At 57.7% G+C, this 22406-nt stretch overlaps 2 protein-coding genes across 3 annotated transcripts; one reads left to right on the forward strand and one right to left on the reverse strand.

The window, feature by feature from the left end:
* Positions 1-810: 810 nt before the first annotated feature.
* Positions 811-6444, reverse strand: RNF25 (ring finger protein 25). Its single transcript, XM_086750296.1, has 10 exons — positions 6405-6444; positions 6247-6321; positions 6045-6147; positions 5860-5927; positions 5077-5146; positions 4879-4950; positions 4012-4152; positions 3127-3216; positions 2459-2593; positions 811-2342 (listed from the first exon to the last, which is right to left on the reverse strand). Exons 1-10 carry the CDS (start codon positions 6440-6442, stop codon positions 1617-1619), a joined length of 1518 nt encoding a protein of 505 aa, XP_086606422.1. The 5' UTR covers positions 6443-6444; the 3' UTR covers positions 811-1616.
* A 452-nt stretch (positions 6445-6896) lies between these two features.
* Positions 6897-21203, forward strand: STK36 (serine/threonine kinase 36). Of its 2 annotated transcripts, XM_086750293.1 has the most exons (27): positions 6897-7011; positions 7857-7997; positions 8734-8811; positions 9242-9372; positions 9619-9868; positions 10269-10362; positions 10607-10776; positions 10990-11189; positions 11271-11397; positions 11508-11651; positions 11915-12094; positions 12307-12404; positions 12763-12868; positions 13289-13430; positions 13723-13850; positions 14454-14558; positions 14794-14892; positions 15106-15200; positions 15509-15572; positions 15777-15887; positions 16023-16097; positions 16503-16674; positions 17090-17237; positions 17459-17618; positions 17886-18632; positions 18734-19250; positions 21036-21203. In XM_086750293.1, the coding sequence occupies exons 1-26, from the start codon at positions 6928-6930 to the stop codon at positions 18947-18949; spliced, it is 4065 nt and encodes a 1354-aa protein (XP_086606419.1). In that variant the 5' UTR covers positions 6897-6927; the 3' UTR covers positions 18950-19250; positions 21036-21203. The 2 variants fall into 2 exon arrangements, with proteins under 2 accessions (XP_086606419.1, XP_086606420.1); XM_086750294.1 differs by lacking the exons at positions 18734-19250; positions 21036-21203 and having other exon boundaries at positions 18043-18225.
* Positions 21204-22406: the final 1203 nt, after the last annotated feature.

Raw genomic sequence — 22406 nt, forward strand, 5'->3', positions numbered from 1 at the left:
AATTTAAGCACAAAAGGTTATTGGACAGCAGGCTAAACCAATCCCTTCAGGAAAAGGCCAGGCATGGAGAGAGCAGGACAGCAGGTGAGGGCCCATTCAAGGGAGCTTTTGTGCATCCTTCCTCTGGTAAAGGATCAGCCAGGCAGATGCAGCACAAATGCCCTCCCAGCCAGCACACAGCCCTTGGTTTCTTAGGGATCTCGCTCAAAACTCTGGCAAGTCCACTGCAGCATGGCCATTTTTGTACTCAGCAGGAGGAGGAAGACAGTGTGGTGGACAGAGAGGTGGGGGCACAAGGCACAAACAAATGTGAAGGAATCAGTTCTGTCTGGGTCAGCCAGACAGCTTACACCGAGGCAGGCAAAGCAGGGACTGGGGTGTCCTGACACCCAGGAGTGCCAGGGGAAGGTTTCTACCCCGGCCCTGGGTGCAGGGAACACAGAGGGGAGTAAGCAAGACCAGGGATCAACACCTTCGCTCCAAACAGCAAAGAACAGGAGCGAGAGGGCAGAGAAAATGAAGGGAGCAGGCTCTGGAGAAGATCCAATGAATTAATTTAATAGCAGTGTCCCACTTCAGAGGCTTGGGATCACCTGTCACAGCTCTGGAGTGGGGCACTGTTTAAATCTGTGAAGCAGCAGCAGAAGGAACTGCACCAAGTTAGTTTAAACAGGAAATCCTCATTTCTTTGAAGTAAGATCAGCTTGAAGATGAAAGGAGGGTAAGAGTATCCAAAGTATTGGGACAGGTCTTCACTCTGGGCTGTCAGAAGCCTCAAGAGACAGCCTGTCCTCAGGTTACAGAGCAGAGTGTTCTTCCCAGGTCTACCCCTTCAGCTTCTGCCTGCACAAGAACAGCTGAAGGACCGGGCAGGAGCTCCAACTAAATTCAGGCTTGCTGGGGGAGCAGGAGCCAACCCAAAGCCTCAGCCACCAGACACCCCTGACCTGCCAATGCATTGACGTAAGCTTAGTTTAGCTCTCCTGGCTGGGACTGGGAAGCGTCCTGTTGTACAAAGGACCTGCCTGGCCGAGCCCATCAGCTCAACAGTGGTCAGGGCTGCAGGAGCAATGTTGTCTCCAAGAGACAGGGACAGCAGTTGAGAAGAAGCTCTGAGAGGCACAGAGGGACACAGCAATTTGAGCTTCAGGCTGCTGCCCTGGCACAGCCTCCTCACTTGGCACCACCATGGCTCAACTGGGATGCTTGCTTCCAGGGAAGGTCCTGCCACCGCTCTGGCTCTGCTGTGGCACCATGCCGGGCTCAGCCCATTTGCTCTGTAGGTATGCACGTTTCTTGGCAGCTCGCATACAGGAATGACGGCTGCAGATCTCTGGTCAAGGCTTCCTCTGCCTCCTGGGTTCTCCGAGACCAAGGCTGACATGATCTGTCAGGAGTCAGCTTCTCCAGTGCTGGTGACAGCCAGTTGCTCACGCCAGGATGCTTCACTCCACACACACCCGCGAGACACTGCCTGTCCCAAGCTGTGCCACATGTCAACTGCCTCCTTCCTCCCAAGGGGTACTGTGTCTGCTTGCTACTGCTCCACCAAAGCCTTCACTGTTCTCCCCAAAAACACCCCTTCCCTCCCCCAGCCCAGCCCCTCACTACTCCTGCTAGGAGCCACTCTCCTTCTCAAGGAGATGGGCTTCTCGACGTCCACTGGGCCTGAACACCCCTCGCCCTCTTGGTGCTCTAGGGTAGGAACCACGCTCCTGGACCCTGGACCTGTCCCACCTCCCGCAATCCCAGGGCCTGTGGTGGCCCTGCCAGCTGGGAGCTGCTCTGTGGTCGCTACGGTTGAACGCCAGGTTTTCCTTCTCCCTGCCTCGGGCCTCAGCCACCTCCTCTGGGGCCCATCTCTCCACATCACGGTGCTCCTCTTTCAAGTCCACTACTTCTGTTATTGGTAAGGAGTCTTCAGGGCACAACTCCTTTCTTTCAGCCAAGGCAGCAGCCCTGCTTCTGCTGTGAGGCTTTGGAAATTCCTGGCTCTGCCTCCCACCAGGTCTCCGCTCCGGTCTCCTGCTGAAGCCCCTGGGCCCCCTGAAGCTGTGGAGTGGATTACAGGCTTTCTCCGCCGGTTCCTGCAGGCCACTGCACAACTGCCTGCCCTGGCCTCTGGGGCTTGGCCTCTCCCCTCTGTGCCTCTCCCTCTTGCTCTGCTGCTCTCTGGGCACAGCAGGCCTCTCGGGCCGCCCGGGTTCTGCCCTGGCCTCCGGCGCCCCGGCTGGCTCTGGAGCCGAGGCTTGGCTGGGTGGCTGGGGCACATCCACGGCGCTGGCACTCACCGGCAGCTCAGAGGTAGCAGCTGCTTGGCCTGGATCAACAGCAGCTGGAGGCTGAAAGAAAGAAGCCACCAGTGAAGAAGGGGACAGGGGACTCCCACAGCAGACGACAGAGCTCGGTCCTGCAGTCCAGGGCCCCCCTCGCCAGCTCTCTGCCCCCAGTGCCATACCGCCTGCAGGCTGATGAAGTAACGGTTCCTCTCTGCTTCGGGGTCAATGATGCCCCCTTTCTCTTGCTGTCTTTTGAAAATTAAGCGCAGTTCTTCCTGGTGCTGCAGTGTCTTGGCGTCTGGCCTGTATGGCTCCTGAGTGGCAGAAAGCAAGGCAGGGTCAGGGCTCTCAACACCCAGCATGGCTAGGCAGCTGGCAGTGCTAAGAGCTACTCCCCAAACCCTCCTCTGATCGCACAGTGCTCAGGCAGCTTGCTTCCCTTTGCCGCATTTGACCAGACCTACAGATGCACGTGAAATCCACAGAGAGAGGTGAAGCATGCCAACGCACACCCACTGTTCCCGCAGTGACCGCCTTGGGACGTCCTGCCACGGAGCAAGATGCAGAGCAGCTGCACTCAGGTCACTCTCCTGACCCTGGGTATATCCCAGTAAGTATGGGGATGTGCCCTGTGGCAGATCACCTCTCCCCCAGCACATCTGCTCCAGACTCAGGGCTATACAACTAAACCTGCTCTTTGTGGACACACCAAAGAGTCAGGTTTTGTGAACTGCCTTTTGGCATCTAGGAGGACCTGAGAGCATGCATTCATTCAGCCCTTACAATGTCACAGCTGAAGCTACCCAGCGAGTGGGCACAGCTGGGCAGGTGACTCCCCATCTCTTACCAGTGGGTGCTGAGGGGGCGGCGCTGCCTTCAGAGCACAGAGATCGTAGACCAGGGTCTCCCGGCAGACAGGGCACTGCACACCGACTTCCTGCAGGGAGGCAAGAGGTGATTCCAAACCCCAGCCATAACCCAGCTCACTTGCTGCTGGAAACCCCAGCCTGGAAGCAGAACAGGGTGGCCTTCTTCACTCTTCTGCCAGGGCAAGGAAGCCCAGGGGGGTTTCAGCAGCACAAAAGCAGCCTGGTGTCTCAATGGCTGCTATGGAAGGTGTCTCCACCATGAGGCCCACTGGGATTTGTGCTCCAGTGGCTGACTGCTGTACGTATGGCTTCAGTCCTCCTTAGCCTTGGATCTATTTTTCTCCACCCTGAAGTGAAGTATGTCATTTAGGCAGCACCTCTTTAAAAGGGTTTTGCAGGAAGGAGCCTTTGACTTGTTTCACACTCAATTGTGCTGTTTGCTCTTGGCTGACAACTGTTTCAGCACCTCTTCAGGCAGGTTTTATCATCCCAGGACACTAGTGATCATGTTTATCCTGCTGCAAACCCCTGCAGTTCAAGGACTAGGGAAGGAGCTCTCTCTTCTAACTTCTGTGGTTCCAGAAGTCTAAAAATGCAACTCCTCTGCCTCCTCACACAGCAGGGACTGACCCAGAGATCCAATAAACCAACTGCTAAAGAACTAAAAACTCCTGGGGTAATTTTGATTGGAAAGCGCCCTTGAAGATCCCTTGGTCTGATCTCTGCTCTGATTCTCAGTGCAGGCATGACACTGACTGTGCTGCTGGGTCAGGCCAGCCCTCGCTCCATGTCCTAAAGTGGGTGACAGAGACATCATGAGGGCCCACGCAGGGGGCGAGGGCAGAGAGCCCAGGGCCCGGTACCTGTTTGGGGGATGGCGTCAGATGCTGCTCCCTCTCCTCCTGCTGCATGAGGATTTCCTGCTCCATGTGCTGGGCGTAGCGGGCCAGGCAGTGGGAATGGAAGTAGTGGTAGCACTGGGTCTTTGTGAAGGCTTCTCTCTCCTGTGGAGCAGAAAGGGCAGCTTAACGGGTTTCTGGGCACAGGGTTGTGTAGCCTCCCCAGCTGAGGTGGGTTTTCACTCCCCTGTCAGTGCTGGCAGTAGGGAACTAGTGCTATTGCTGGCAGAGCCACATAACAACATCTGCTGGGCTTCACCTCTACTTCCTCTGCTCTTACTAGGACACTGCTCCCTGTCCCGAATGTGAGAAGCATTCCTAATGTCAAGATGCAAAGCTTTTGTGACTGATTTCTCTGCATGTGTTCCTGTGTAAGCAGCAATCTTCCCACCTGACGTGTTCTCCTTCCTAGGCAGGCACTGCCTCTCCTTGCCACCTGGAAAGGCAAGCTCCCCTGTCCCTGCAGACCTCAGGACCTGCACAGATGCGTTTCAGTCCCTCCTGACCATCTGTGTGCTGAACTCCAGGTGAGATCTGACCAACACAAGGAAGCTGAGATGCATCAGCAACTATTCCCAGACCCTACCCACTCCTTTGGATACATCACTCACTGCCCCTGCGCCCTGTTTCTGTAGATGGTTATCTTCAGGCTGATGGGGAGAGGAGCGTATATTGCCTTAGGAAGGTTCATGCTCAGTAGGATTACCTACAGACCAGGGGGGCAGCGGACTGCTGAGGCACACCCCAGTATCCCAAGCTGTGAGCCCCAGGCTCCCTGTTCTCTTCCCTCACTTCCCAGTCAGCTTGTGGGGTCAGGAGACACATGCCTACCTGGAATCCATACAGGCAGATCACACACTGGCCGTGAGGAATGTTGTTGTCAGTGAGAATCTCCTTCCCCTTCTGCAGAAGCATTAAAGCAAACATTTTATTTACTGGCCTGCCCATGGGCTCAGGGCTGTCCCACCCCTTGGGCAGTCAGGGACCAGTGTCTGTGGCTGGTCACCCCCAGTCTCTCCCAGCTCTCACCTCAATCAGTTCGTAGAGCACCTCTGTCCCGAGTTGGGCTTCAGCAACACTTCTGAGGGTCTGGGAAATCCTACAGCAAAGCAGCAGAAACACTTAAAAACAAATTTAGTCACACCTTTTCACTCTCCCATATACCTGTCACCCCACCACAATGACAGGAAGAAGAAATGGAGTGCTGGCCTTCAGGCTTTGCCTGCAGTGTGGGATGGGCACATGTATGCACACATTCACGTGCTCTCCCAGCTCCCCACAAGACAGTCCGCAGAAAGCCTTTGTCCTCAGAGCAGGTTTGCAAACTTCCTCGGCTCAAGTTCACCCAGCATCCTTTGATTTTGGTGAATCTCAGGCTTCGTTTATCTGACAGCAGCCCCTGAGCAGGTCTGCTGCAAGCCACATTACTCCCGTGCTGCCAGCAGGTACCAGGGTCTTTCTGCACGCACTCCGCTGCACCAAGGACAGGAGCACAAAGGCAACAACGGGCTGTCCAAGGGCTTGGTTCAGTCCCACCTCTGCCAAAGGAGGACCAACAGCTTCCAAAGAGATTTAGATTAAATTTCAGGGGGACCACAGGGCAACAACCCATCCAGAGGGTAGACTTCTTGGTGTCAAACTCAGCACCAGTGGCTCCCATTAGATGTAAAACAAGGTGATTTAGGGACCTGCATCCATCTGTTAACTGGACACGTGGAGCCATGTGAATTTCAGAGAAGGCTTTCCCACCAGTTCTGTCTCCCAGATCTCTGGAGAAAAGGATCGCCCTCTCCCTGCCCTCCCAACACTCACTTTTGAATTTGCTCATCTGACAGCCCCCGTGGGTTCCTGATCGAGATTTCCGGAGCTTTGTTGGGATACTAGGGGGAAAAAAAAAAAAAAAAAGAAAAAAAAAGAGAGAGAAACACCCGAAGCACAAGGAAGGCGAAGAGGCCCAGGGCGGGGAGGAACGGCGGCGCGGGGGGGCGGCAGCCTACCTGGGGGGGCACGGAGAGCACCAGGGTGAAGCGGACGTACTGGGAGTCCTGGTCCTGGGCCGTGGCGGGGTGCAGGGTGATGCTGATCTCCCAGGGCTCCCACCTGCAGGGCAGGCCGAGGTGAGGGGCGGCGGCGGGGGCCGGGCCGGGCCCGGGAGCGTTGCGGGGAGCGGGGCGGGGGGATACGGGGCGCGATACATACCTGCCGCGGCCCCGCGCCACCCGCAGCTCCTCCAGGTAGATGGACTCCAGCACCTCCACCTCCGGCGGCAGCGCCCTGCGGGGACCGGGCCGGGGGTCAGGCGGCGGCTGGGGGTGCGGGACACCGAGACCGGTGAAAAGGGGATGGGGTGGGGTTACCAGTCCGTCGCTTCGCCTTCCTCACCGGCCGCCGCCATCTTCCCACCCGCCCCGGAACCGGAACTGGAACCTCAGCGAGGGCGCATGCGCTGTAAGGGAGTGGCGGTGTTGCTAGGCGACGCCGCGGCGGCGGGCCCGGGGCGAAGGTAATCCCACCCGCGGGGCTGCGAGGGGGCTCGCCCAGGGCCTGGGTCTCGTCCTGCCGTGGAGGAACGGAGGTGGGGCCGGCGGGTGGGGGCAGAGCACGAGGGACACCCGCCCTGGGTACCGGGCCCTGGGTGGAGCCCCGCGGGGAGGGGGGATGCCCACGGGGAGGGGAAGCCCCGGCCCTTGGGATTTGGGACCGCAGAGGGTGCAGCCCAGCCCGCCCAGCACTGGCACTGCCCGCCTCCGTGGCAGCTGGGGTTGGTGCCCCGTGGCAGCCGGTGGCGGAGGGTGAGAGGAGGGGAGAGAGGACGAAACGCTTCTCCTCACCGGCTGCTTTGCCTCGGCAGCTCGGCGGCCCCCTCCCTGAGGGCCCGCGATGGAGAAGTACCACGTCCTGGAAATGATCGGCGAAGGCTCCTTCGGGCGTGTGTACAAGGGGCGCCGGAAACACAGCGCCCAGGTGAGGAGAGGGGCGGTGGGGGAGAGGGCTGGGGGTGCGTTGTGTAGCGCTGGGACTGATTTCTGGTGGCTGTTGGGTTCTAGGGCCCTGCCAGGGCTTTGGGACTTGGCACTCGTTCATTTTTCTGCTGACATTCCTGGCCAGCTTCTGCTGACATGGAGTCATTCAGGCTTAAGGGAGCTCAGGACCTCAGGACTCCCCACCTCAAAGCAGAGTCAGCACTAAATTCAGGTCCAGTGAAACCTCGAGGACAAAAACCCCACAGCCAGTTCTTGACTATAGTGAATGTTTTCCCTTGTATCAACTTGAAAGCTCGTCTGTTTCAGTTTGTAAGCCCTGTGTCATCCTCCCATGTGCTTCAGACCCCTCATCCCAGTGGCCTCTGCTATACCCACTCCAGCCTGTCACTGTCTTTCTGGGCCAAAAAACTGGCCACGATATTACCAACATGATCTAAGAAGTTCCAAATAAAGGGCAATAATCACCTCCCTCTGACTCCTGCCTGTTGATACAGCCCAGGGTGCTGTTAGTGCTCCTTACTGCCGGGGCACACTGCTGGCTCGTGTTAGGATGCTGTTCACCAGCATCTCTAGGTCTTGTCCCATGTTTCTGGCAGCCCTATTTTTGTCTGTGCTCACTGATTAAATTTCTTTGCTTTAAACGCCCACGTGCAAAGTACTATGAGCACCTGTATCAATGTGCAAGGGCCTGGGGGAGCCCCAGCTCCAAGGGATTCAGTGAACAAATGTCTTGTTTGGTGTGCTCAGCTGGGTCCCAATGGGTTAAATGTTGCCTCTACCGGGGGGTGGGATCTTGTCTGATCCCAGCTTTGCCTGCTTTGAAAGGTGGTGGCCTTGAAGTTCATCCCCAAGGTGGGCCGGTCTGAGAAGGAGCTGAAGAACCTGCAGCGGGAAATTGAGATCATGAGAGGCCTCCATCACCCCAACATCATCCACATGCTCGACACCTTTGAGACTGACAAAGAGGTGAAAGGGGCTACTCCAGGCAGATGCTTTTGCTTTAATGGGGCAGGGGAACAAGGGCTGGCCCCTGCTGCTGTAGGGACCTCTTCCTCGGGAGATGCTGATGACACCCTCCTAGGGCCTGGTCAGTGTTTTTCAGAGCCTTCCAGTCTGTGGTGTGTGGGGAGCCAGCACCTATCTGGGCTGTGTGGGCTGCGCTAGGTTATATGTAGAGCTGAAGGAGCTGGGTGGGGAGGGTGTGAAGCAAGAGGAGTGGTTTGGGATCACAGGTTGAGGGTGACTCTTCAGTCACATTGTCAGTCTCTTCAGACACTGACTTTTCACTGATTTAAACTCTCATGGAGAGTGTGATAAGAAAGGACTGAAGATGGTGCTATGGGACATGGAGATGTGAAATAAAGTAATTGGGCAGCAGATTCAAAACAAGCTCAAGGGAGTGATTCTACCCCCTGGGCTTGGAAGTACCATTCTGGTCTTGTCCTGTCCTTCCTTCTTCCCCGGTTTCTGCTGACTGTCTGAGATAGGGGCAGTCACAAGGCCAAGTGCCAGGCCCTTGCTGCAGTGCAGCCACGGGGGCTCTTTCCCATCCCAGGTCCCAGCCCAGGCTGATGGGCTGTGCATGGTGACACCCCAGTGTCTCCCTCATCAGTTTACTGCCTTGCTCTGTCCTGGTCCCCGGGGTGTGGTGGGGATGCGGCTGGGGGAGTGCCTGATCCCACCATGCTGGTCTTCTCTCCAGGTGGTGGTGGTGACTGACTATGAAGAGGGGGAGCTCTTCCAGATCCTGGAGGACGATGGGAGTTTGCCCAAGAGCCAGGTGACTGTCATGGCAGTGGCCACGCAGTGTTTGCTGCAGGATGGAGAGAAAATTATTTGTCTGCCTGCAGGCAGCACGTCTCTGCTGTGGGCCAGGAGACATCAGGAGGATGAAGGTGTCTCTAGGGCTTTACCTGGCAGAGCTTCTGAAGGAGATGGAGAGGGGACCAAGTTGCCCTAAGGGACAGTGGGGTCCAGCAGGAACCTCGCTTTCACTGTTCCCTCTCCAAGGACCACAGCACAAGGCTGCTGCCTTGGCCATCTGCCTACTCCAGGGAGCTGCTGGCCCGCAGCTGGGGCTGGTCCCTGCCCCAAACAGGGCACGGGCAGGAGTGGGGGTACTAGGGATGCCAGTCTGTAAGGGATCCCATGGTTGTGCCAGTTGGTGGCACCATGGGACACAAGGTGATGCTCTCATGTGTCTCCAACAGGTCCAGACCATAGCTGCCCAACTGGTCTCTGCTCTCTATTACCTGCACTCCCACCGCATCCTGCACCGTGACATGAAACCCCAGAACATCCTGCTGGGCAAAGATGGCGTCGTCAAGCTCTGTGACTTCGGGTGGGTGCTGGGAGCCAGGTTGAAAGGACACTTGGCCTTGGGGCAGCCAACTGGTGTCCTGGATGCTGTAGAGGAGAAGGAGGCAGTGTGAAAGGGGGCCTGAAGACTGCATATTTAGAGGTTGAGCAGGGATGGGGGATTTTGGACACCAGTGGGGAGAGGTGTTGGTAAACTCATAGGGTTCTCCCTGGGAGTTGCAATGGATGTTTCGGCCTGAACTGGCTATCTGTGTTTTTTTCTGAGCAGGTTTGCCCGTGCCATGAGCATCCACACCATGGTGCTGACCTCCATCAAGGGCACTCCGCTGTACATGTCCCCTGAGCTGGTGGAGGATCAGCCGTACGACCACACGGCGGACCTGTGGTCTGTGGGCTGCATCCTGTACGAGCTGTTCGTGGGGACCCCTCCCTTCTACACCAGCAGCATCTTTGAGCTCGTCAGCCTCATTGTCAAGGACCCCATCAAATGGCCCGCGACCATAAGCCCTGTCTTCAAGGTAATGGCAAAGGCCCTGTCTAGGGGATGAGATCCATGAATGTGGTAGCAGCTTTGTCCCCACATGATGCACTATTGGGTCACTCTTGGGTTTTATGTCCCCTAACAGGGATTTCAGAACATAGAGAAGGGATGAGAGCTGGACCTCCTGGGAGGGGAACCCTTATCACTTCTGTTCATAAGCTGAGAAACTGGGGTTGACAGCAGAGCAGTAGTTTACTGGGCTGGGCAGAGAAGTGTGTTCCTGTCTGCCCTGAGCGCTAGAGCCACTCCTCTCCCAGAGCCAGGCAGGGAACGCAGGTCTCCTGGGTGCCTTTGCTGGGGGAGACTGGTGGGTACACTGTGCTCATTGAAGGGTGCCGAGCATGTGTTGGTGACCTTGGCACTGTGCTGCCCTGTAGAGCTTCCTGCAGGGACTACTAACGAAGGACCCCCGCCAGCGCCTGTCGTGGCCGGAGCTGCTTTCTCACCCCTTCGTTGCTGGACGGGTTACTGGTGAGTATCTTTCCAGTGCTGGACACGTCCATTTCCTGGAGGCTGGGAGGACTACCTTGCCCTGCTATTTTTACTACCCTGGTCTTTGCCTCCCTTCTCTCAGCTTTCTCCAAGCACTGACCCTTAGCTCCTGCTCCTGGGCTTGGTCTGGGTCCCCTGGGATTCCCCTGGAGTCCCAGAGCTGATCACTCTCACTGTGTCCCAAAGGAGATCTGTTGATGAAGTTCTCCCCTCACCTCCCCAGTGATTGATGACACAGAAGAGCAAGGGATCTCAAACCCTTTCACCACCAAGCTGTCCCCAGAGCTGCAGGCCCTGAAGGAGCAGCAAGCCCATTCCCTGGCCCCCAGGAGTGGCCAATCCAGGATCCTAAGAAAGGCCTGGCAGAAGATGACTGAGGAGGCACAGAAAAAGGTGAAGGAAGGTGTGGGATTCCCCTGGCTGTGCCCCATGGTCAGCGAAAAGGAGGGGCACTGAAATGGGACCTGGGGGGAAAGACATCAGTCAGGCTGGGGTGTCAGCCACTTGGAAGGCAGGATGTGGGGTTCTCAGAGTGGTGGGGTCTAGGGTGCTCATCTGGCTGGCTGAATAACTCTGCCCTGACCAAAATTCTCTGCCATCACCCAGGGGCAACTGAAGGCAGGTGATGCACCTACAAAGGACTCTGGCAAAGGGTGCCCAGGGCATAGACTCAGAACAGCTCCGGAGAAGGCAGCCCTTGGGGACAGGGAGCCACCGACTGCCTCCAAAGAGAAGAATCTCAGTGTCCTGCAAGGAAAGAGCAGCATGGCAGAGTGGGATTTGGAGGAGCCTCCACTCAACCCACGGTGAGGGAGGGCTGAGGCTGGGACAGGAGGAAGAGGGGGGAAGGCAGGGTCATTCACTGACTGCACTGTTTCCTTGGCCAGGGAGCACAGCATCACTCAAGACTACGAGCGGGAGTTTCCTGGAGCAGGGACCCCTCCGCAGCCTGGTGCTGGCAGGGCAGAGCCCCGGGGCAGGCGCAGCATTGAGACTGTGGACCTGGAGAGTGAGGTAAGATGGTGTCTTGTGGTGAGGACAGAAGGGCCCGGTTGCCAGGGGCTGATACAGAGACCCTGGGGCAGGCAGGGTCTGTGGTACAGCCCTCTTTCCTCCATGGCTAGGAGCTGGAGAGCGATGAGGAGTGGCAGCACCTGATCGAGGCCACTGAGCCCTCGGCCATGCAGCTGATCACGCCACTGAGCCTCCTGAGGGACCCGGCCTTCCTGCACCGTGTCCAGGCCCGCCTGGCAGACTCTGCTCAACAGGTGAGTGATGGCTGGCCCAGGCAACTACGACTGGGGACATGGATGTTTTTATTCTTCCCCAGGATCGATCAAGTTGGGAGAGTCCTCAGTCCAACCAGCAGGGAAATTCTCTGCTTCTCCAGCAGCTGGAGCTGTCTCACACAGACAGCTTGCTGTCTGCTTCCATGCTGTTCTCTGCCTGAAGAGGTGGAGGGCTTCCCCATGGCTGATATAAGGCAAAAACCACTGCTGATCACCATCTCTTCTGACTTCTCTACGTCGAGGTGCTGGAAGGGATGCTGGAGGGAGCCTCTCGTCTCCGCCCTGTGCTGCGCGTTGTGGGCAACCTCCTGGCTACTGGGTGTGACTCTGAGCTGCTGGACCACTTCTGCCGCGAGCTGAATGTGCCTCTGTCCCTGCTGTGTCTAGCCAAGCAGATCCTGGGGAGTGGTAGCATCAAGCAGGTGGGCATAGAACGCCAGAGAAATTTGGGCTCCTTCCAGCCCTGCAGAGTGCTGGTGCTGAGGAGGCCCTGCTGGAGCTGGCTTACCGGACCGGTGCCTCTTCCAGGCATGCTTGAGAAGGGGGAGGTCCTGGCAGGGAAGGGTCCTACTGTGGCGGTGTTGGGATGGCCAGCAGACAATCCCCACTTGCTGTTTCTTTCTGGATCCTGCAGCAGCCCTGGTGTATCCCGGTGCTGACAGACCTCCTCATGGTGACCACAGTTTATTTCAACAGTGAAGGCAGCCTGGAGGAAAGTGGGCAAAAGGACAGGTAAGGACAACCCTCTGTGGTCTGAGGTCTCTTGTGGTCGCTTTAGGGACCTCGCAGTGGGTGGGAGGGTGCTGTTGATACTCTGTGGCTGGAGCTGTCTCTATGAGGAAGCATCATGGACTAAGTGCTTCATGCCGTATCGCTGTGCTCACAGAGGAGCAATTTTCATGAGTGGGACGAGTTAAGGGGAAAGCACAGCCAACTGGAGTCCAGTTGTGCTGCCTGCTGACAGCAACTCACAGTGCTAGTGTGTGCTGCCTGCTCTATTAGCCAGAGCCATGTAGGCTTGGCCAGATCCTGTCTTCACAGCCAGGGGCCGTGTTTCTCTGCTCTCCTCTGTCCTTGCTGCCTCCCTCAGGCTGCTGGCCTTCCAGGAAAGTGCCGGCTGCTTCCTAGCCCTGCTGCCGGAGCTGCTGGCTCAGCCAGCCGACAGTGAGATGAGACTCTGCCAGCAAAGCCTCCTGGTAAGGGTGCCCCTGTCTCCCTTCCCCTCACCCTCTCCCCCAGGGACAGAAGCTGTGGGGCTGGGTGTGTGTGTGTCAGGGAGAGCACAGGCTGAGGACCCTGCTCCCAGCTGTGGAGTCTTATGCATTGTTGGCAGGCTGTCTCACCCACTGGGATTTTTGGGGAGGATCACATGCAGAAAGGAGGTCTCTGAGGGGGCACCTTCCCTGACTGTGCCTTCATGCCTCTCTCAGCTGGCATGTAGACACATGTGACTCCCACACAATAACTTGACTGGAGAGGACACTTGGAGGTCCCTGAAGCTCCAGCATGAGTCCTTCTCCCATCTCTACTGTCCCCCTACAGCCTCCTCCCAAATTGTCCTTCTCCCTTCTCCCACCCTCACTCTGCAGTGATGGCAACCCCTGTGTCTCCTGCAGTGCTTCACCCTGCTCTGTGAGAGCCTGGACACAACATACACCTCCGTCTCTGCCCCCTTCTATGCCAGCCTGCGAGAGGAGCATCAGCCCCTGCTGAACAGACTCCTTCAGGGATCCATCTCAGAGCAGCCTGCTCTGCGAGGTAGCAGTGGTAGCAGCTCACCGCCTCCTGGGGTTTGCTCTCTCCCGCCTGTCCTTGGGCTCACCCAGAGCACTGACTGCCATTGCAGTGCTGTTGGCTGGAGGAGGTGGCTGAAGCTTATCTGCCCAAACCCCTGCTAACCAGGGCTTTCCTCTTTTCTCCCTCAATCCCAGATCTCACCCTCCTCGTGTCACAAATCTGATTTTTCCTTTCTTGGCCTCCAGCCCCATCCTGCTGCCCCTCAGCATCCCTCACCCTTAGCACATGTCTCCCAAGCTCTGTCCCTGTGCAGGTGCAGCGATGGAGGCCAAGTCAGCCCAGGACGAGAGCCCATGTGTGGCAGACCTCTTCACGGCTGCATTGGCTGCTGCCTGCAGCATCCCTCTGGAGAGGAACAGCTGTCGGGAAGCCAAGCAGCAGGTCAGGCCAGCTCTCTTTACAGGCGAGGAGGTGTGGTCCCCACAGGGACAGCAGCTCTTTCCAGGAGAATCTCTTTTTCAGCAGTGGAGTGGAGGGCTGGGGTCCTCTGGCTTTGGTAACTGCAGGGCTGGCATTTGCAGGCTGCTGCTCCCCAGCCAACAGCTGAGCTTTAGGTGTCTAAGGACTCAAATCAATTAAAAGACTCATACTTAGGATCTGAACTGTGGGAAGGGCTAAGTAAAGAACTAGACAATGCAGAGAAAACATGAAAAATTCTTATATACAGTGACATGAACTGTAGGAAATCTGAAATTGAATGGACAATAAATAAGGGGGGAAAAAAGCCCTACAGATTTAATCCTTTAACTCAACTCTGAGTCAACAAAGAGGGAAGCAGAGGAGGAATCTCAACTTGCTCATGTCAGCTCTGGGGTCTGTGCATCAAAGCCATGCCGGATCATGGCAGATGGGCATCCCTTTGTGAACATAGGAAATATGTAGGAAGCAGATGTCTTCTATTACTAATTTGTTGCTAGCATTAAACTCATTACGTCTATGCAGTGCATCAGGTGCCCAGAGTGCAAAACAGGCCGTTTTCTGCAGGTTGCTCAGGAGGTAGCTGAAAAGCTTATGGAGGGAGAGAGCCAGCAGCTTGGGAGACTGCTGGGGAGACTGGAGCACCCAAGCTGCTCGTTGAACGTGCTGAAGGTAATGGTCCCGTCCATTTATTTGGTTCTGCTCAGAGGTGCCTGAACCTTTGGTCTGGGGCTAGAAGCATGGGGAAGCAGGAACTGTGGGCTCAGCTCTCAATGACTTCCATCTCCCTGGTGTGAGTTGTTGAATAAATCAGCCCATCATAGCCATGGGCTGTGATTGGGATGGGCCTGGTCACTGCATCCCTGTCACCAGAGGCTGATGTCCCTCTCTCCCCTCTGCCTCACAGGTCCTCTATGCTGGCTGCCATGCCAGCCTGAGCCTGTGCCAGCACCTGGGAAGGAACGAACAACTGTGGAGCTCCCTCATGCAGCTTTTGAAGGGCGAGGTAGGATTGACCACAGTCCTAATGGTGGGGTAGGAGTGTGGGCAAGCAGGACACGTTCCTCTGAGCGCTGCTCAGACCAAGCTGGGGAATGTGTGGGGAGAAGAGTTTGGGGGAGCTTAGTATGGAGAGTGTAGTTCTCCTCCGGGGCCCAGAAACATCCACTCCTCCCCTCCCAGCCTTGCTGTCCCCTTGTGACTCCTGTTCCCTTGGCAGGTCCCTGTGGTGGAGGTGGCCCAGAGGGCAGCCTGCGAGGCCTCTCTGTACCTGCTGGCCCTGCTCACCCTGCAGCTCCAGGCCTCCCCTCCCAGGTAAGCACCCACTTTTGCTCATGGGTGACAGAGGAACATACCCTAATCTGAACAGCCCTCTGTCCTGCACCCTGCCCAGACCCGGGCTCCTGCTCCCACTGATCCCTCCAATCTGGGCACAGCAGCAGAGTGCTGGGCAGTGTGGGTGTGTGCTGGGGATGCACAGTGAGGGCCCAGCATGGACAAGGAACTGCTGTTCACTACTTCTGCAAGTTGGCTGTTTCCCAGACCTGGGGGTATTTGGATGTTGCTGCTTCTGTGGGATGTGAAGCTGTGGGAACACCTCTCCCCTGGTCCCTGTGTTTCAGGCCTGAGGAGGTGGTTACCCTGGCCATGGATCTCATCACCCAGTCTCCTGTCGTCTCTCTTGTGGTAAGTCTGCCCACCCTGCCAGAGCTGCCACTGAGAGCTCTGCAGAACCCTACATCCCATTTGGGTCTTACTGTTGCTCACTCGGGGTGGAAAGGAGGCAGACACAGCCTGGCTGTCCCTGCCCTGGGCTGAGGGGTGAAGATTCAGCGCTGAGAGGGGAGATGGGAAAGTCCCAAAGGTGCTGAGCTCTCCCTGCTCTCACAGGGTGCTGCAGCATTCCTCCTGACACAGCTCAGTCAGCATGGGGTGGCCTTGGAGCTCGTGGAAGAGGAGGTTCTACTGGTGGTCACCAACGTGCTAACAGCACCTGCTGAGGTATGGGATGGGGACAGAGGAGCAGGGAGTCCATGCTGTCACCCCACTGTGGAGGTGTGCAATCAAAGATGGGGTCAGAAGGGTGCCCTCAGACCCAGCACCTAGATCCAGCCTGTCTTCTACTCTCTCTTACAGCTGCAATTCCCCCCACCAATGGGTGCTGGTCTCTATGATGGGATCTTTTTCCTCCTGCTGAAGCTCCTTGCCCAGGTATCAGTCTATCTATCTCCCTTTGCCTGGTCCCTACCAAAAGGTGTGGGGCTAAAAAGGCCCAAATATGGATTGGTAATGGAAGCTGAGGCAAATCGGGGAACTGACTGAGCTGTGCAACCCCGTGAATGTCACCTAGTGTCCCTGGGTTGTCTGTGGTTGTTGGGAGAGTGGTGGGCAGGGAGGGGTGATTCATGGGCCCATTGGCGTGAGAGAGGGCAGATATGTCCAGGGACTGGCACTGTCAGCGAGTGCAGCAGGGCTGCCAGCTGCCTGGCCCCCTCTCCTCCCCCCTGTGCCATGTCTGTCTTGACCTCCCCACGGGGCTGGCAGGGACGTGAACCAGAACAGTGGGGAGCCCCAGGGGACCAGGATGCCCCCCAACACCTGTCTCCTTGTCTTTAGGAGGACGTGGCCATGGAGCAGGGCTTTGCCACCTCAGAGCTGTGGAGTGTGGTGTGGCATTGTGTTGCTGCGGTGCTTTGCGTGGGCAGTGACAGGGCAGCGCTGGAGGGAGACACCCCAGGGGCAGGTCACGCCATGGCACAGCCGCACTGGAACCTCCTCTCCCCTCAAGGTAGGAGCTGCAACAGGGCAGGGTGTCTGCCCTGGACCCTGCTCCGCGTCCTGCCCTCAGACTTGCCCACGTGTCTGTCCCCATCAGCACCTGGTCTCTGAGGCCAGAGGGCTCAGAGAGCTTTCCTTCAGGAGTGCTGTTGTCCTCAGGGGAGAGAGGCTGGGATGGCCCATGCTGTGCCCCGTTGGCAGCAGCTCAGCTGAGGAGGTTGTGGAGGAATAAGAAAGGGTGTCTGTGCTGCAGGAAATGTTCACTCTGGAAGGTGTGACCACCATGGGTGGAGATTGGTCTGGTTTTGTGCAGCAAAGCACTAAAGAAACCCTGGAGCTGCCTTGAGGCAGTGCAGGCAAGAAGAAGAAAGGGGACTTTTCAGCCTTCCCTAGCTTTGCCTTTTGCCGTGCTGTTTCTTCTGCAGGCACCCTGCTCTTCCTCAGCCTGGCCCTCTTCGTCTTCACTCGCGAGTCCCACCGGTGCCTGCCTCAGCTCACCCAGTCCCACGGTGTCCTCCTGGTGACACTGAAGAGGCTGCTGTGCCCTGGCTTCCTGGCGTGCCTGGCACAGACGTGAGTGGTGGGGAGGGCTGAACCAGGCAGACCTCAGACACTGAACGAGGCTTGGACTCGAGCACACAGAGGGCTGAGAAGTTCCTGACCTGGCACTTGCAGGGCAGAGCTCAGCTGCAGAGCCTCTCCTTAGTGCCTGGCATGGGGAACGCTCTCTGGCTCCTGCCCTGATGTTTTTCTCATCACCTCTATACTAAGCCCTCTCTCTCTAACAAATTCAGGCAAGCGGGAGAGGACGGGGACCTTGAGCTCGTCCCAGCTGTGGTGATGCAGGGCTGCCAGCTCCTCTGTTTCCCTTTTGCCCTGGATGTGGATGGAGACACTTTAGCATTGGTCATGGAGGCGGTGAGAGACGCCCAGATCCCTGCCCAGCTGCTGCAGGTACCATCTTGGCCCTGGGTTTCTCTTTCTCTCTGTACCGTGGAGGTATCTGCCCACATTGCAGCCCCCAATTTGTGGCACCACTTCACACCATGCTGGAGGTTTCTGCCCGCACAGGGACATCACTCGGGTGCCATGCAGCCCTCAGAGCAGCTTGGCTGGCAGCTGAGCTCTGCACCCATCTGCTGGCAGCCTTCAGCCGCTGCTTGACTTGGCCCAAGTGCGAGGACAGTGCACTCAGAGCTGCTGTCTTTCCTTTCTCCTTAGGTCTGCTCTCGCCATCTGCCCTTCTCGTACACCGAGCTCCCCATGAGCCTCTTGTGCCACTTTGTTGTGTCTGATGAGCGGGTCATAGACCAAATGGTGAGGGCAGCCACCGCCTCGGAACACGTCATTGCCTTCTTGACGTCTGCCTTGTTTTCAGACAACCTCATGCTCACCACTGACCTCCTGTCTCTCTTGACCCACGTGGCCCGGGCCTGTCCGGAGCATCTGCCCTTTCTCCAGAGGATCCTGAGTGGCTCAGATTTGGCTGACAAGCCCCTGACCCTCCTGCTTGGCCACCAGCAATACCCGATACGGGCCAAAACCTGCAACCTGCTGGGCAACCTGCTCCGACACAGGCATGGCTTTCCCCAGGCGCTGCAGAGCCAGCCCGGCTTGCTGGAGAGCCTGCTGAGGTGCCTGGCAGACCGGGAGGAGAGCGTGCGCAAGGCAGCCAGCTTCGCGGTGGGCAACGCCGCCTACCACGAGTCCTCCTCGGCCGCGACCCTGGGCAGGGCCGTGCCCAGGCTGACACGGCTGTTGAGTGACGCGCAGGCCAGGACGCGATGCAACACGGCCTTGGCCCTGGGCAACCTGGGCCGGCGTTGGGCAGAGCTGGGCGACCTGCTGATTGAGAGCAAGGCTCCCCACGTCCTGCTGCAGGTGGCCTGCCAGGACCCCTGGGAGAGCGTGCGGGAGGCAGCCCTCGTTGCGCTGCGGGCCCTCAGCCAGCACCCCGGGATACAGCAGGTACTGCACGGGGACCTCAGCCCCTTTTTGGGACCTGGTGGTGCCGTGGGGACAGGGGGCCAGGCTGATAGGTGACTCCTGTCCCTCTCTTTCCTCCGCAGGTCCTGCTGTCCCTCAGGGCTACAGAGAAGCTGTCCGTGCTGGCCAGCAGCGGCTCGCAGCCCGCTGCTGGTGGCAGAACCCAGCCATCTTCTGCCCGGCACTGCGAGAAGCTCCTCCGCCTCCTCGCGCCTCTGCACAGCACCTGCGGCAGCGGCACTGGAAACGCCCCTGGCCCCCCAAATCTCAACGAGTCTGCCGCCCCGCACCGGTGCTGAGGGCGGGTGCCTGGGCTCAGCCTGCCCCTGCCTTCATCAGGACTGGACAAACGCCCTCTCCATCCCCGACGGGCTCCATCCCCGACGGGCTCCATCCCCGACCTCCCGTGGAGCCTGCTTTGTCCGCCCTGAGGGGCACCCTGCCCGGCCAGCTTCACCCGGGAGCCCTCCCCTTGGGAAGCAGTTGCTGGAAAAGTGCCTGCAGACCTCAAGAAACCACCTCTTTCTAAAGCGGCCTCCCGTGCCGTGCCTGCCCACGGAACCCCGGGGCTTTGCTCCCCGCTCCCGGGGCAGCCCCACGGTGAGCACCGGCGCCCGGACTGCTTGCCCGCCAGTCCGCTAGGGGGCGCCGCGCGGGAGGGGTAGGTGGGCCGGTGCGGCGGGCGCGGTGGCTGCCGGGAGGTGTAGTCACGTGGCGGCGCCGCCCCGGATCTCTATGGTAACGGCGGGCCGGGCGGCGGCAGCGCGGGCAGCGGCGGGGCCGAGGGCGCCGGGCGGGCGGTGAGTAGAACCGTAGAGCCGTAGAACGGTTCGGGTGGGATGGGACCTTTAAAGGCCATCTAGTCCAACCCCCCTGCAAGGAGCAGGGACCTCTCCAGCCAGATCAGGTTGCTCAGAGCACCGTCCAACCTGGCCTTGAACGTTTCCAGGGACGGGGCATCCACCGCCTCTCTGGGCAACCTGTGCCAGTGTTTCACCGCCCTCATCGTGAAAAATTTCTTCCTTATATCCAGTCTGAATCTCCCTCCTTCTATTTTAAAACCATTAGACCTTGTCCTATCAGAACAGGCCCTCTGGGCCTGCGTGTGCCGCCCTGGCAAGAAGGAGCTCGGGCCTTCCCCGCCGTGGGGAGTGCCCCCAGCATCCACCTGGCCTGTGCCCCGGCCCCGAGAAGGCACCTTGCCCAACCCCAGGCCTCCCTGCGAGGGCTTGCTATGGCCCTACCCTGTGTCCCCTTGGGGTGTGTCAGGCCAGGGCCCGTGGGGCTGGAGAGGTGGCACAGGGATGCTCTGTGGTGGGACATGCTGGGGTTGGTGTCCTGGCCAGTGTTTCTGGGGTGGGATGGAGGGTCTCAGTAGCGCCTTTGGCCTCAAAAACTTTCACCTGAAGAAATGAGAACCAGAGCATCTTTCCCAGGTGAGCACCAGGGAGGAAGAAGAGCTGGCTCCCCAGTGAGCCATGGTCCCAACAAGCCTCTCCAACGGCACTGGGAGCAACAGTGAGGGTTGAGCTGGGGTTGACCGGACCCAAGTGGGCTGCTGGAGCAGCCTGGCTGTTAATCTTTCCATTGGAGTCTTGGCTTGGCTGCTGTGGTGTTGTAAAAAGGAGCTGATGGGTCTGAAAAGTGAATGGCAGGGCTGCCAGAGGAGTTGAGACAAGCCTGGAGTGTTTCCTGAGTGCCTCCAGGATCCGGGCTGGAAATGAGGGTGCAGGAGTGTGGAAGCTCTGCAGCGCTGTGCCAGCCTGCTGTCTCCCTCCTGGCTGGGCTGCAGGTATCTGTCTCATGGGTGGCAGAGTTCAGCCTCACAGCTCCACATCAAAACCCTCCCTACATGACTCCCTGTGATGTGGCTTTTCTTTCTCATTTCTGCGTGCTTCTTGCTGAACGGCCCTGTGATGTCTACAGGCTTCTAGGTAGTGTGGGGTAATTAACAGCAAATTGTTGCCTGATTACAGTTTTATCTAATAATTTTTCCTTGACTTTTAGCGGTTGTACCCAGCAGATAGTGGCACTTGTCTGTCCTTGTGTTGCTCTCTTGCTGTAGTCCTTAAGTTTTGCATTAGGCAAACTGCGTTGATGATAAATCAGCCCCTCCTGCTCTTCGGTCGTGCCCGGGGCCCTTCTCAGCATAGCAGGGATCACATTGCAAGGAGGATGCGGGCAGGGCTAAATGCCACCGTCCCCAGATAATGATGCCTGCATGGAGATGTCATGTCACTGATGCAGGTCGGGGGCTTTGGCTGCTGTGCTGGCCTGGCCGGGTGCCATTCCTTGGCATTTCCCAGGTTCCTCCCGTGCAGCAAGTCTGAGAGTATTTGGCGGCTTCTTCCCAACTTGAATCTCTGTTTCAGTTCCACTCCCAAGCTCCGAGAGACGGCTGTAATGAGTGAGGTGGTTGCAGTGCCTCCAGAGGAATCTTTCCGACCCCAGTCAAGATATGGAAGGGTCCTCATCACGTACTGAAGGACAGACCCGGGAGCTTTTTCTTCCAGTTCCAAATACGTTTCAGAATAAACTGTCAAGAAAAGAGGACGGACAAAGAACTGATGTGTTTTGAACTAATTGGATAGTTCTTGTCTCCTTGCTACGTGTTGATATTTTATACTTGTTCCACTTACCTCGAGTCATCCACCTTTATTTTATTTCTCTGCTAAAGGCTGAGACTGTGGCCAGGCTGTCCAAAACCAGACCAAGCTGTGCTGACTGCCTGTCGGTTCCTGCGCTGGTGGCCAAGCTCTCCCCAGGTCTCACTGTATAATTCTCCTGTTCCTTTTCTTCCATTGTGAAGCTTGATAGAGAATGCTCTCCTTTCAGTTTGCTCTCTGCAGGAAGGTGCTTTCGACCTCCTTGCTGAAACAGCCAAGGCTGTAAAACACCCCATGCTTTAGCTGGCTGCTTTTCACCCAGACTCGTTTCCCTGTTCTAGTTTACACTGCGATACGGCTGCTCCTGTAGCCCAGACACAGAAAGTACGAATCAGTGATGGGAGTGAAGGCAGGGACTTCCCAGCTTCGTTGCTGGGGAATACAGAGCTGCGTGGTCTGCTGTTGCTGTGCGGCAGGTCCCCTTGGGTGGCCTGTGGACTGTGTAAGGCTGGAAAAGTCGGTATCTTTCAATAGCAGTGGTGGCTCCACACTCTGGACCTTTTACCCTTTGGTGTGGCCCCCGTGCTCTCTGGTCACATCTAGGTCAGCCCGGCCGGGGCGAGCACCGCGCCAGCCCTTTATGGTAGATGTTCCCGGTGCACTCTCTGCACTGCAAAGCTGCAGCCCTGGCTTTTCTGCCCAATCTCTCTGGAGTCCCTCACCTCATCTGACACCGTGCTCCGATGCCCTGAGAGCAGTGAGAAAGTCTCCTGTGAACTTGAACGCGTGAGCCTTCAGTCCCCAGCCCATGTGTGTGTGGAGAGAGGAGTCTGCTGTGGCGCAGGGCGAGGTGGTGGCTGGATTTCAGCTCTCGCAGGGCTTGGTTGGGTGCCCCACCGCCCGTAACATCTGCCTCCCTCCCTCCCCACGACCTCGGGAATGGGAGTGCGCGCCGGAGCTGCTCTGCTTCATTAAAGGATCATTTTGGGCAGCCGTACACGTCTTGTGCCTTCTCTGTTCAGCGTGGCGGGGACTTCAGCGCCACAGCTGTTGGATGGAAATGATTGGCCCCAGCGCAAATGCCGGTCACAAATGTAATCCCAGGATGCAGGTGGAATTTGCTGACGCATCGCCACGGTGGGTGGTTCCT

The sequence above is a fragment of the Chlamydotis macqueenii genome, chromosome 6 (genome assembly GCF_036417535.1).
Source record: "Chlamydotis macqueenii isolate bChlMac1 chromosome 6, bChlMac1.mat, whole genome shotgun sequence".
Classification (NCBI taxonomy): domain Eukaryota; kingdom Metazoa; phylum Chordata; class Aves; order Otidiformes; family Otididae; genus Chlamydotis; species Chlamydotis macqueenii.